At 52.4% G+C, this 13,044-nt stretch overlaps 1 protein-coding gene across 1 annotated transcript in view; it reads left to right on the top strand.

Annotated features, from left to right (window-relative positions):
- Positions 1-13,044, top strand: part of SLC4A3 (solute carrier family 4 member 3) — a 33,388-nt gene that overhangs the window by 14,431 nt on the left and 5,913 nt on the right. The window contains exons 7-16 of the mRNA XM_075028596.1: positions 3,599-3,750; positions 4,389-4,569; positions 5,123-5,258; positions 5,362-5,536; positions 5,949-6,045; positions 7,764-7,948; positions 10,046-10,259; positions 10,578-10,799; positions 11,130-11,278; positions 12,733-12,927. Of these exons, the coding sequence (XP_074884697.1) occupies positions 3,599-3,750; positions 4,389-4,569; positions 5,123-5,258; positions 5,362-5,536; positions 5,949-6,045; positions 7,764-7,948; positions 10,046-10,259; positions 10,578-10,799; positions 11,130-11,278; positions 12,733-12,927 (1,706 nt within the window). The remainder of the gene's footprint in view (positions 1-3,598; positions 3,751-4,388; positions 4,570-5,122; positions 5,259-5,361; positions 5,537-5,948; positions 6,046-7,763; positions 7,949-10,045; positions 10,260-10,577; positions 10,800-11,129; positions 11,279-12,732; positions 12,928-13,044) is intronic.

The raw sequence follows: 13,044 nt of genomic DNA, 5'->3' as shown, positions 1-13,044 counted from the left end.
CAGCAAGAGGGGGTTTGCTTCTGGCTGAGTCTGCTACTTGTTACTGTAAATTGGTAGACAGTATAATAACAGCAAAGTTTGAAATAGAATCCTGGAGCAAACTGGCTCCATCAGCTGTCTTGAGCTGAGCAAACCATACATTAAAAGAGTGAGAAATTGCCCCAGGTTCACCTGGGAAAGGATGGCTATTCTTGGAAAGGTAGAAGGGGCAGATCGCTTCTGCAAGGTGTGATATCCGTCACTTATAAAGTGGGGAAGTTTGACTTGCTAGCAGTTAACTCATTCATTGATTGCTACAGCTAATACTGCAGGTGCTTGAAATAGGATGTGCTGTACAGTCAACTCTTAATTATTCTGCACAATGAATCCACACTGTGGATTAATCCTGCAGAGAGATACGGCAGAGATGGCAGAATCAGTTCTGTGCAGAGCCAGCTCATGTCCAGCCAGTGCCACTTGCCCAGCTATTTACTCCATGGCAGTACCTCTTCAGGACCCACTCAGATCCAGGAGGAATTTAGTAGCTTTTGAGCAGAGTAGAGTCCTTGTTGGACCCGAGCTGGTCTCCTTGCACTGCTTTTAGTGTTCAGAGCATGGGGAGTGCTGTGCAGGGACACCTGGATGGCAGCAGGGATGAGCTGGGGTTCACCTGTCCCTATCACATTGAACTCAGCACCAGCCAGGAGAGACTTGGGGTCTGCACAGGGCAGGGCAGGGCAGTAGCTTTTTCCAGAAGCCGGCATAGGGTTGTGACTTGCTGTATGTTGATTAGCATTTTGTTTAGTCTAATTTTAAATATTCCAACAGATGGGATTTCAATCTCTTTTTTCTTGCTGTAACTTAACCTCTGGAGTACACGGGAAGTGTGCCCCATCCCTGTGGTGCCGGCCTAGCAAGTTGCTCTCTAGTACTGATACAAATACTCTGATGCCTCTTTCTGGGCTTTGTGCTTGTGGATAGAGGGTAACGAAAGGAGGGAAGCAGGAGCTAACACGTGAAGGCAATTGCCCGCTGAGTTGGACTGACTAGCACAGGCACTCTGGGGGAAGACTTTAACTAGTGCAAAGTCATATTTGTAATCTTCAGATTTAAGCTGGTGGAATAGGAACTTGGTCATCCCAAGAAATCTGACTGTGGAAGCCAATACAGAAGGTCTTCTGGAGGAGGCTGTAGGAGATGCTGTGTGGGAGGGTGACATCCCAGTTCATTGTAGTGGAGCCGCCATAGGAATCACTCTCTGTCCTCATACATTGTCACTGTCTCATGCTCTGCTCCTGGGGAGCACTGGAGAGAAGGTACAGCAAGAGCTGTCCTTGGCTGCTTCATCTCACCCTGGGGAGTTTGGCTTCAAGCAAGGAGGGCAGAGCTATGCCTTGGGCTCATCACCCTTTGGTCTCAGTCCAAGATCCTGTCCTGAGTAAGGACCCTGGACTTAGGTGCTCAGTTGAGCTTGACTTTCATTTGGGGAAGCACCAATCTGATGGGACACAGAAAGGCTCTCTGTAGAGCAGCGTGGAGCACCTCAGCTGGGCTCTCCATGGGACTCCCAAAGCGAGTGGCCTCTTCCTAAATCAAACCCATGTGTCCACCCTGCTCCTATGAGTTGTCTCCCCCATCTGGCATCTCAGTGACCACAAGCACTGCCAGGGGAGAGCGGCAAAGTGGATTGCTCCTTCGTCTTCTGCAGGACTCTGGAGGTGTACCTTCACCAGCTCGCTCTGAGCCTGCAGCACTTCGGCTCCTGTCCCTGTCAGTGAGTGTGGGAGTCACTGAAGATGCTGGCAGGAAACTTGGCTCCTTTAATTTTATCTGTCCTCCAGCCATTTGGTGGCTGAGAATGAACGCCTGTGTGTGCTTTCTAGGGCTGTTGCTGAAGAGCACTGCGTAGCAGGTTGTCATTGCCATGGGAGAGGATTGCCATGCTCTGGGTGAGCGCTCTGTCTTGCTGGGCAGAGCATCCTCCGGCCCTGTTCTTCCAGGGACATAGTGAGAATCAGAAGCTGCAGGGATTGGAGCAAAGCTGCCATATACCAAGATCCTGTGCCTGGTGGACTGTTTGTTTTATGCATGAACACGCACTGAGTGCAATGAAGTGGCTGCCATGCACGCAGGAACTGAGAAATCCATGCAAAAGTCCAAGGAAGCCCCACATGTGCCCGGCTCTCAGAAACATTTGTAGTGGTGGGCAGTTATTGGCTCCTATCAACATTGCAGTGCAGTAAGTGAAGCAGGGAGGAGTCCAGCCATCAGTGGAACATGCATCAGCAGCGCAGCCAATGGGGAAAAATGCCCTGAGGCCCAGTATTGATTCATTTTATATTTAATTTAGCGACCCAGATTTCCAAGGAGCAAGGCCATGGTATGCCTGGCTGGATGCTGGGTTTGTCTTTCCATGCCAGAGGTGCACAGATATTTTCCTGCGACATCAAAGAGACCACTTGGCCTTCAAACCCAGTGCTTTTTGCTATGCCTCGTGCCCTGAGAGCTGCAGGTCTTGTAGCTAAGTGCAGAAAAGTACATGGAGACTGAACGTTCATCCTAGCCAACTGAGAGCTGCCCTTGGTCCCCCAGGGAGAAGACCTTGGCTTTGCCTTACAAGCAGGGTCAGCAAGCCTTGATGGACCAAAGCTGAGCAAAACCCCTGACTCGGTGATCTACCTGGGGGAGCCTGCCCATCCCAGAGCTGGGCTGTGAGGCTTTCCCCATCCCCATGGGTTTTCTGTGCTGAGGAGGATACACTTGCTGTCTCTAGGTAGCATCCAGGGAAGCTGCCCTCCATGGCAGGCTGTTGTCCAGGTGCTGTTTCTCTGGCATTGCAAAAGGGGCTGGCACGGTTGTGGTCAGGTTTTGGTGGGCGCTGGCTAGCCAACAGCACTGGTAGCTTGGTGGTGGGTCTTTATTGCAGCTTCAGCAGCCTCTCTGGAGGCTTCAGGAGGCTTTGGTTCAGCCAGCCAAACTCTGTAACGCAGACCTTTCAGAGGGCATTACAGCGGCACTGCGGATCATCTAGAAACACCGATAGCTGGAGTTAACTGCCGAGCCTCCGTGCCAGCCCCGGTCTGCACTGTTATCCTACAGTCTCATCGCATAATTAAATAAAACTGTCATTGATATTTCCATGTGCCTCCCAGACCAGCAGCTAAATATTCTTCCCCTTCACTGCTCTTTATGCTTGCTGAGCACCAGGCCTTCCTCCAGTGGGAGAAATGAGCCCCAGCCAGGTGCCTGCCTGTGCTATCCAGGTACAGACAAGGCTTTAGGTTGCTTTTGGTTGAGGGGGGATGGGGAGGTTTCATGCACCACTTATTCAGGTACCTGGAATAAAAGCTTTTGCAATGGTGCTCCAGCGTGTGCACAGCCTGGGAGGAAGCCACCGCCTTGAAGGAATTAGCTCACAGACGTCTGGAAGAGCTGAAAGTAGGCAGGTGAGGCAGGAAGGATCTTCAGAGGTCTGGAGGATGGTGGTAAGTGCTCCAGCTGCCAGGGCTTTGCTGGCCTAAGCTAATGAGAGAAGAGTGGGCTTGGATGTGTTTCCCTGCCAGATAGTGTGTTTCCACTAGACAAACTGGTGGTCTTTTTTCCTTTCCCATGTCTTCAGGCCACCGTTTTGAAGATAACCCTGGTGTGAGGAGGCATCTGATGAAAAAACCATCTCGGAGTCAGATCACCAGGACAAGCAAAAAATTAGCATCAACTCCATCTGTCAAGAAAAAGAAGAAGAAGAAGAAGTTGGATAGAAAGCCCCATGAGGTATCTATGTGCTGTCCTCCCTCACTTGTTCAGAAGCCATAAATCAGGACTAGAAACAGGCACTCTATAAAGTGATAAATGTGGTTTCAATATAATTAATTCTTTACATGACCTTGGGGGTGAAATTTCAAGCTCTTATCCATTATCATGAGGGTTGAAAATATACTTTTCTCAATAAAAGCAGAGATTTCTCTGAAATGACAAAGCATTGACCTTAGGAAAGACATTAAAGTCACAGAAATGGGAGTGCTGTTGTGGAAGTTGGCAGCACAATAATGTCACCATCTCTGGTAAGTGTGGGCAATTTTGGGGGAAACCAAGAAGCAGGCAGAGGACAAAATTGTCACAGCTTAGTAGAAAGGGATGCAGCATTGCATCATTCTCTCTCCCCTGCCCATGCCATCTGACTTGGAGCTTTCTGGTGCTTCATGTGCTGATGGAAGCTCCTGGCACGCTGCCAGTGATATTTGTCCTGGCTGCTTCTGTTCACTAAACCTCTGGTTAACTGAGGCAGGCTTGCTCAGGCAGCACTTTAGACCAAGCGGTACCTTGAGAACAAACCTGAGGCTTTCCACATATTGCTGATAAAGCTGTATGCATCAGGGGAAGTCTTATGTCCTCGGTCTAATTTGCACTAGGTGTTTGTGGAGCTGAATGAGCTGGTAGTGGATAAGAACCAGGAGATGCACTGGAGGGAGACGGCCCGCTGGATCAAATTTGAGGAGGATGTGGAGGAGGACACAGCAAGGTGGGGGAAACCCCATGTGGCTTCACTGTCCTTCCGCAGCCTGTTGGAGCTCAGGAAGACGATTGCCCATGGTGAGTCAGGAACTGCAGGGCAGGCTTTGTGTCTTGCTCTGGGAGAGGTTTTGCTGGACAGCTTCTGTTGTGGTTTAGCCCCTCGCTGGAGACACACCAACAGCATCTGTGTCCAGGCTCCACGTAGGGTCTGTGGAGACAGACCATCCTGCAGCCTGTTTGCCAGGGTTTGCATTAGCCCAAGGGTGCCTGTATTGGTTCCTTGCTCTGCCTTGCTGCTCTCAGGCACATGGCAACTGCAACACCCATCTGTGCCTGGGCCAGCAGGTCTTGGACCCATCTTTGGTGTGAAAAAGCAAGTTTGGTCAGAGTGGGAGACCAAAATGAGAGGGAGACACCAGAGCTACCAGTGCATCTTGGAGCTTCTGGGTTCTCTTGGGACAAGGGTTTACACAGTGGGCATGGGACACCTGGACTTGGGGCATTTCTCAGCTGAGAGTGTCTGTACCCCAACCAAAGCCTGGCTCCTGGTGAGACAGCTATGTCCCCAGAGCACGTGTGTGACAGGGAGCATTGCACACTAGGAGCAGGGCTCTTCCCCTCCTGCTGGCAGGTGCCGTCCTCCTTGACCTGGAGCAGACCACTCTGCCCGGCATTGCTCACCTCATGGTGGAGACCATGATCATCTCTGACCAGATCAGAGCAGAAGACCGAGCCAACGTGCTGCGCGCCCTGCTGCTGAAGCACAGGTGGGTGGCACGTGGCCAAGGGCTGCTAGGGCTTGGGGGTTATCTGCGAGCCCCAGGTGGCAAGGGAGGCAGGTCCCCTCATGGCCACCACTCTCCCCCTCAGCCACCCAAATGATGAGAAAGAGGGCTTCTTCCCGAGGAACCACTCCAGCTCCAGCATGAACTCCATCGTGGGGAACCACCACCACAACCACACCACTGACACTTGTGTGCCCCTCATGGGGGAAGAGCGCATTGAGATGGTGGACCCCAAGGCCAATGAGACTGACTGCAAGGAGGTGAGGGTGACATGGGGGGTTACTGCTTCTTTTTCCACACCCTGGGGACAACTGTTGGCTGGTGGCAGCCCTTGGCACCAACCTCTGGGCCCCTTCATGGGGGGCCTTGTACTTGTGAGGGCTGAGCTCCCCTGGATCACCTGGAGCACTGGAAATCAGGTCGCTGCATTATGATTTCGGGACCTAATTTTAGCCTCACACTGCATGCAAACGTCTCCTTGAGCGTGCAATGGCAGCAACAGCTGTGGCGCTTGCAGGGTGGCCTTTGCTGTGAGGGTGCCTTGCCTGCGAAGCAGGGTGTCGGGCGTGCAGCTGAGGCAAGCCCGGCTGCAGATATGTCGGTGGGAAGGCTGTGTAGGGAGACCAAGGCATGGGGACTTCATCCTTACTTGTTTGTATTCTTCCCTGGCAGAAAAACCCTCATCTCCATAACTCTGAGGGCCACCGTAAATATCTGAAACTGATGGAGAAGATCCCTGAAGACGCGGAGGCCACAGTGGTCCTTGTGGGTAAGGGGCAGCATGTAGAGTCCTCCAGTGCCCAGAGAGACTAGTGCAGATCCTGGTCTGGCCTCAGCAGTCTGTGCCCTCCCTCCTGAGGTGTATTTGGTCATCTTGTACACGTTCCCAAAGTTCAACAGGGAAGGCAGCCATTGTACGCTCTCTGGCGACGCTGCACGTTTTGTTTGTGGTAAACATATGGGGTGCCAGGATAGTTCTTTTCCTAAATTACGGAAGAGGTTGATAGACACTGCTGCTGGGAGCTGGGGCCCAGCTTAGAGGAGAAAGTCCTGCCAGGCTCACCAGAACATCCCATTTTGCAGCTCAGAAGTGGGTAGGTAGTGCCCGAGGTTCTGATGGCCAGGCACTGACTGCTCTTGAGCCTCACGCTGTCCTCTGACCATCGCTGCCCTCTGTCTGGCCTCTTCACGCCATGCCAGCAGCTGGGCCCTGCCCTGGCCAGTGTTGGTTGCTGGTTATGTGTGCCAGGGAGCTTTGATTTCATAGAAGCAGGGCCTAGCTGGTGGCAAGGTCTTGGGTATTGGCCATGGCGCTGCCAGGAGATAATTCGCTGTACAAGAGGGCTGTGAGCAGACAGGCTCAAGCATCGGTGGGCTTGGTGCCTTCTGACCACAAGAGTAGTCGTCAGCACTTTGCTGGCATTAACATCTCGGCAAACGTAGCTATGCTACAAGCAAAGTAAATGTCATTGCCTATCCAGTAGATGAAAAGCTCAGGCAAAGAGGCTTGGCAGCTCAACCAAGCTGATACTTCACCACGATGAGGCCAAATCAGCTTCACAAACGCACTTTGAATACTCAGATAACTAAATACTGGCCATTTCTGAGGTAAGGCTATGTCTTGGGATTCACTTGCACAAAGATGGCCCAGATTTGCCAGTCTAACACAGAACACAGCTCTTTGCTGGACGCAGATGGCAGAAGGATCAGTAATAATGACAGAGAAATACAAGTATCCAATAAACATTTGTGTTCAGTATGGGAAGGAAGCGGCTGGCGTGCCGGAGGACGCAGGAGTACTTCCCAATCTGTTAGGAACCGAGGAGGCTGCCAAGCATTGATGAGATGCGGATATTGTAAAACAAACTGTGCAGTTTGCACCTATGAGTCTTTAGAGAACTGGCTCATTTTCATCTGAAAAAAAAAAGTCTAGGAATACAGGGAACATACAAGAAAAACAGAAGAAAGCTTATAGCATCAGTGCTCAAGAAGGGAAGGACAGTGATCCAGTACCTATAAGTTGTTTAACCTGACATCCTTCCTGGCCAACGTAATGCCAGAGCTAATATGGGATTCAATTAATAAGAACTAAAGGATAAGAATGTAATTACTGCCAAGCAGTGAAGTTTATGGGAAATAGGTCGTGTCCAGCAAACCTGATTTCATTCTTTGATGAGATTAGAAGTTTGATAAAAGTAACATGTAAGAGACTTCCTTTCATAAGGCAGTGGCTTAGTGGGAAACAACCTTCTGAAGAATGGGCTAACTGGGAAGCTAAAGAAAGTAGCACTGCTTGGGAATGATCAGTGAACAGGGGACTTGGAGCAGTCCTCGGCATGAAGCTCAATGCTGTCTTAGTGGTCTGGAGACCAGTACAGGACTGCAGGGCTCATGGGAACCCCCAAAATCTTTATTTCCACTGTTAAAGGCAGCCCAGTACAGCTCACCCCAATGATTAACTCTGCTCAAAACATTGCCTCCTGGTAGGTTGTGTGCAGTTCCTGGAGCAGCCAACTATGGCCTTTGTCCGACTAAATGAGGCCGTCTTCCTGGAATCTGTCTTGGAGGTCCCGATTCCTGTCAGATTCATCTTTGTGCTGCTGGGACCAAGCCAGGCCAACATGGACTACCATGAAATTGGCCGCTCAATCTCCACCCTCATGTCCGACAAGGTGAGGAGTTGCTGGGCGGTGATGCTGGCATGCTCAAGGGAGCTTCAGTAGCTCCTCAGAAGTCAGTCCTGGGATGAGAGTGCTGAAAGATGCTGTGCAAAGGCCCAGGTGGGGCAGGCAGGCGTGAGCACCTGGGATTTTTAAGAGCAGCCTGCCCCGACCAAGGTAGGATGCTCCAGTACGGAGGGAAGAATAGGACAGACACTTGGCTGGGACAGAGAGTGCTAGGCTGAGTGAAGAAAAGGGCTGTATGTAAAAGCAGGAGCAAAAGACTGCCCAAGGTTAGAAGAGTTGTTCAGTTGATGTCTCACAAACAGAGAGTAGGGGAGGCTGAGCGGTGTTTGTGACCATGATGCCTAGCCCAGGCTACACTAGCAAAAAGACCCAGCAATGCCTGGGGACTGTTGTCAGGTGTTTGGATGAAGCTTTCTAGCTGAGCATCCACGCAGAGGAGCACATCCATGCAAGAGGAGAGATGAGGAGTCAGGAAGGTTTTTCTGCCAAGCCTGTGCACTGCTAGAAGTCCCCCATCTGGTTAGATGACAGGAAAGTGAGGTTCATTATCCTGGTAAGGAATTGAAGGCAAAAAGACAATCTGAGCATCTGCCACATACATCCAGGACAGGAGAATCAGAGGTTCACAGTGTCCTCCTGGCTGGTGCCATGTAACTATAGCCAAGTAACGAACCTGCCCGTCCTGCCACCAGTGTACAACTCTCCCTGAATTGAGGACTAAAAGGTCAACTTGGAGCAGGTGGGTTGTGGGCAACAATGGCTCCCAGCTGAAAGAGCCCTTCCCAGGAGTTGCACAGGGCTCAGCTGAGGCCGTGTTTTTAGCCAGAAGGTGTGAGGTGCCATATTCCAGGTTCAGCGCTGCGTTTGTGGGCTGATCTCACTCAGTTGAGCCTCTGCTCCTCTGTTGCTGGAAGAGGGGAACCAGCTCCCTCAGCCAGGGCTGGCCATAGCAAGGTTACACAGTGGCTGGCGCCATGAAGAGAATACGGTATCATTTACAGTTTGAAGCTGTGGCTCCAGGGAGTCTGTGTGCTGCAGGGACCTTAGCTGTCTCCTACCTGGTTTACAGGCTATTCACTTCTTCATCTTCCTCCAGCCCTTTCTCTGCAGGCATGTTCCAGAGGCAATGCAGCACTTCTGCCCGTTTGCCAGCACCTCCCTACCTATCTGCAGTTGTGCTGTACCCTCATGGTCTCCTTGGAGTCCTTCCTCGTCATCTTGCCCTTGCTGTCAGGACCATCTTCCCTTTTCTGCCTAGTTTCCCTTGCATGGCTTCCCTCATGCTGTAGACTCCTATTTTCCCTCCTTCTCCCATGTGGAGACTCCCAAGAGTCTCTTATGCTCCCTGCTCAGGTCCTGGTTCTTGTGCTTTATCTACGGTACTTCAGGGCTCCACCAGCTTCTCCCTCAAAACAAACCCAAGACCAGACTAGAAGGACATCGGTCTATTGTGGAGTCCTAATTTTGAGTTGCAGGGTCCGGGAAAGTCTTTCATCTCTGTGGTGCCTGGCTTCTGGTACATCCCTGAGCTGGGCTTTGAATGACAGCCCTGCAGGACCAAACAATGTCATGCAAAGCTTGTAAGGAGAAGGATCTTGGCCTGATGCAGCCACAGCGATCTGGTGTGAACAAAGGCATGGGCTGGCCAGGTGTAGCATCTAGCCTAGGGAATGAGAGGCACCAGGCTAGCCAGGAAGCACAGATCTGATTTTGATTTATGGAGAGGTCCCATGAAAGGCACCCTGTGGTCTGGCAGAGCATGCAGCTGGCAGAGATGCTGCATGGTCTTGGGCAAGAGCAGTGGGGCTTGGGGGAGAAAAGCAGGAGCAAGGAGGTCACTGGAAAGGATGGATAGGGAAGGGAGGAGAGACGTGAGATTATGTGAGGGGCATTGGGTAGAAGGACATTGAGGAGGGATTTGGGAGTGTGGGTCATGGAGTGGCAGTAGCGAGACAAGTAGTGGGTCGAGGGAGCAGGATGTTACTGTGTGGTCGCAGCAAGCGTTGTGTTTCCAGGCTGTAGGTAGCTGGGTGCAGTCTTGGTCTGAGCCTTCTCCCTCTTTATTTTCCCTGCCCCTCCCAGCACTTCCATGAGGCTGCATACATGGCAGATGACCGTCAAGACCTCCTCAACGCAATCAATGAGTTCTTGGACTGCAGCATTGTCATCCCCCCGTCGGAGGTGGAGGGGAAAGACTTGCTCAAATCCATTGCCACCTTCCAGAAGTTGCTGCTGAGGAAGAGGAAGGAGAGGGAGCAGAAGTCCATGAAGGAGGGGGCTGTCCAGGAAGCCAAAGGTCTCTCCACTCACATTTGGGCAAAAGAGTTTGTGCCTAGTGCCCTGGGTGCCCCAGTGAGCCCTTCCCTCACAGAGCCTGGCAGAGGGGTGAGCGGGGCCCGGCTCCCGCCATGGGCAGCGGGGAGGGTGGCAAGGGGGAGGCAGGACAGTGGCTGTGGGCAGCTCCGGCAGCTGGAGGCAGGGGGATGTGCAGTCGCAGGGGGCCCACCGGGTTAGTGCTGCTGGAGGAAGGTCTTCACTGGCTATGGGGGAGAGGGACAGCCCAAGGGCGGACTTGCATTCCCCTGCTCAATCCCTGTCCTCCATGTACCCCCAGAGCTGTGTGAAGTGAAAGCTGAGGAAGAAGAGGAGGAAGCTGAGGACGACCCTTTGAAGCGGACCGGGATATTTTTTGGAGGTCTGGTTCGGGACATAAAGCGCAGGTACCCCAAATACCTCAGTGACATCAGAGACGCCTTGCACAGCCAGTGTCTCGCGGCCGTTCTCTTCATCTACTTTGCTGCTCTCTCTCCTGCCATCACCTTCGGGGGACTCCTAGGTAATGGGCCTGCTTTCTGGTCTGCTCTTTGCACGCTGGGACACTGGCTGTGTCTGTGTGATGCTGTGCTGGGGTGGGCTTCGGTGCTGCTTGCTCGGGGAGAGCAGCAGCGCTGCACCTCGGCTGCTGCCTTGTCCCCTCCCTGCCGCTTGGCCTCTCCAGCCTCGGCTCCCTGGGCTCCCTCTGTGCTCCCTGCCCAACGCAGGGAACCTCTGACTGATGGGACGGGGACCTGCCTCCTCCGTCTGGAGCTGTATCTGCAGCCTGCCTGCCTGCGGTGACAGTGCCTGTGTCTGGGCTATAACACTCACACATTATTCTCTTTCCCAGGAGAGAAAACTGAGGGTCTCATGGGGGTCTCCGAGCTGATAATCTCCACCTCGGTTTTAGGGATCCTCTTCTCCCTGCTCGGAGCCCAGCCGCTCCTGGTCATTGGCTTCTCAGGGCCTCTGCTGGTGTTTGAAGAAGCTTTTTACAAGGTACATGTGAGGCAGTGTCCATGTTTGGCACCTGCTCGCTCTGCCCTTGCGCTGGAGAGGGCAGCTGGCATTTCTCAGCTCTCCAAAGGATCTTTGGTAGTGTAGACTCCTTGGGTCTTGTCAGGCTGCCCTCAGCTCGGCTGGGGCTGGCCCTGGCTCTGCTGACCCTTTGCAGGTCACACCATAGGGACTGCTGCCTCCTGGTGCTGTATCCCATGGGCTGACCCCCTTGAGGTGTGACAGTGGTAACAGCACTCCTCTACCTGCTGGCTGTGAGGGGAGCATCGTCCCCCAGCCCTGTGCTGCAGCCCATCCTGGCACAATGAGCATTTGTAGCTGCATCCTAAAATGCTGGTCCATAATACTTTCTTGTTCTTGGGGCTTCCTTTGAAGATCATTTCACAACTTTTACCTGTGGCCAGGTTTCCTTGTATGGGAACCCAACAATGTTCAGTGTACCACCCATTTGGGATGTCTCACGTACATTACTCCCACCTCTCGGGATGAGCCCAAGGGTATGTGCAGAGATACCCTGGCCAGCCAGGATGGACATGTCTCTTTCTCAAGTAGCATGACCTCTTCGCTGTTAAAAGCATCCACGTCACTGTACTCCCAAGCAGTGGGTCTAATCCTTCTCCTTTTTTCTGACTCCTAGCATGTCTGGGCTTTTAAAGCATGGTTTTTCCTACAGCTAGATTTTCACCTTGGTGTGTCAAGAGTTTGGAGCTGGTGATGCCACTGCACAGTGGGAATTTCTCTGCTCTCCTGTGACCGCACTTCTCACTGACTGCTTTTGCTTTGCCCAGTCATTGTGTACAAATGTGTACCTCTGGGTGTGTGGTACTGTGTGAGGGCACTGTCTGTAGTGGTGCCGAAGAAGGCTGCAAAGGGAGGGATGTCATTTGTGTGGGAAGCGGTTGGTGTTGCTGTGTGTGGATGAGCAGAGGCAGTGGAGATGGTCTGGTCTGTGGTGACAGCCTGGGGGCTTTTCATCACACCCATACAACTGTGTGTGTATGCAGGGCGCCGTCTGGGATCATGCCCCAGCTAACGTAGCCTTTATGAAGTGGGACATAGAAGGCTGCTCAGGCTCTCCTTTGTGGGGAACAGGCTTGTGCTGTTGAGTGCGTGGAGCAGTGGAGAGCTGTGTTTGAGTAACGGCACCTCCATATGGGTGGGATGGGGAGCATCACGCAGGGGATGGTTTCAGCAGAGAGTGAAGGAGATACTGTTACAAAGACTGGAGTGGTGAACACCTGCTTGGTGTGAGCTGGCTGGTGTTAATGCAAACTCTGCAACTTTACCTGTGGCTCCAGTCCTGAATTCACTATCTCTGTGCTAGATGCCCAAGCGGATGTAGATGCTTTTTTCCAGGAGAGTTTGATCTTAATGGGGAGCAGATGCAGCAGGCAGCCTGAGGAGCCATGAATAACTCCTGCCCCTTTCCATTTCAGTTCTGCCAGACACAAGGCATTGAATATCTGACAGGCAGAGTGTGGATTGGTTTGTGGCTCATCGTCTTCATCTTCATTATTGTGGCAGCTGAGGGAAGCTTCTTGGTGCGCTACATCTCGCCCTTCACCCAGGAGATCTTTGCTTTCCTCATCTCTCTCATCTTTATCTACGAGACCTTCTACAAACTGTACAAGGTGAACCTTCCCCAGGGAGATGGGCTGCTGCATCTCTCGATCCCCCAGGAACCTGCTACTTTAGCGTACCGGAGGCAGGGGAGCAGGGCCAGCTCAGCCACAGCTTTCCTAGGTGTT

The sequence above is a fragment of the Buteo buteo genome, chromosome 5 (genome assembly GCF_964188355.1).
Source record: "Buteo buteo chromosome 5, bButBut1.hap1.1, whole genome shotgun sequence".
In the NCBI taxonomy this organism is placed as follows: domain Eukaryota; kingdom Metazoa; phylum Chordata; class Aves; order Accipitriformes; family Accipitridae; genus Buteo; species Buteo buteo.
Note: the sequence above shows the minus strand (reverse complement) of the source record. Positions and strands in the feature narration are given on the sequence as shown.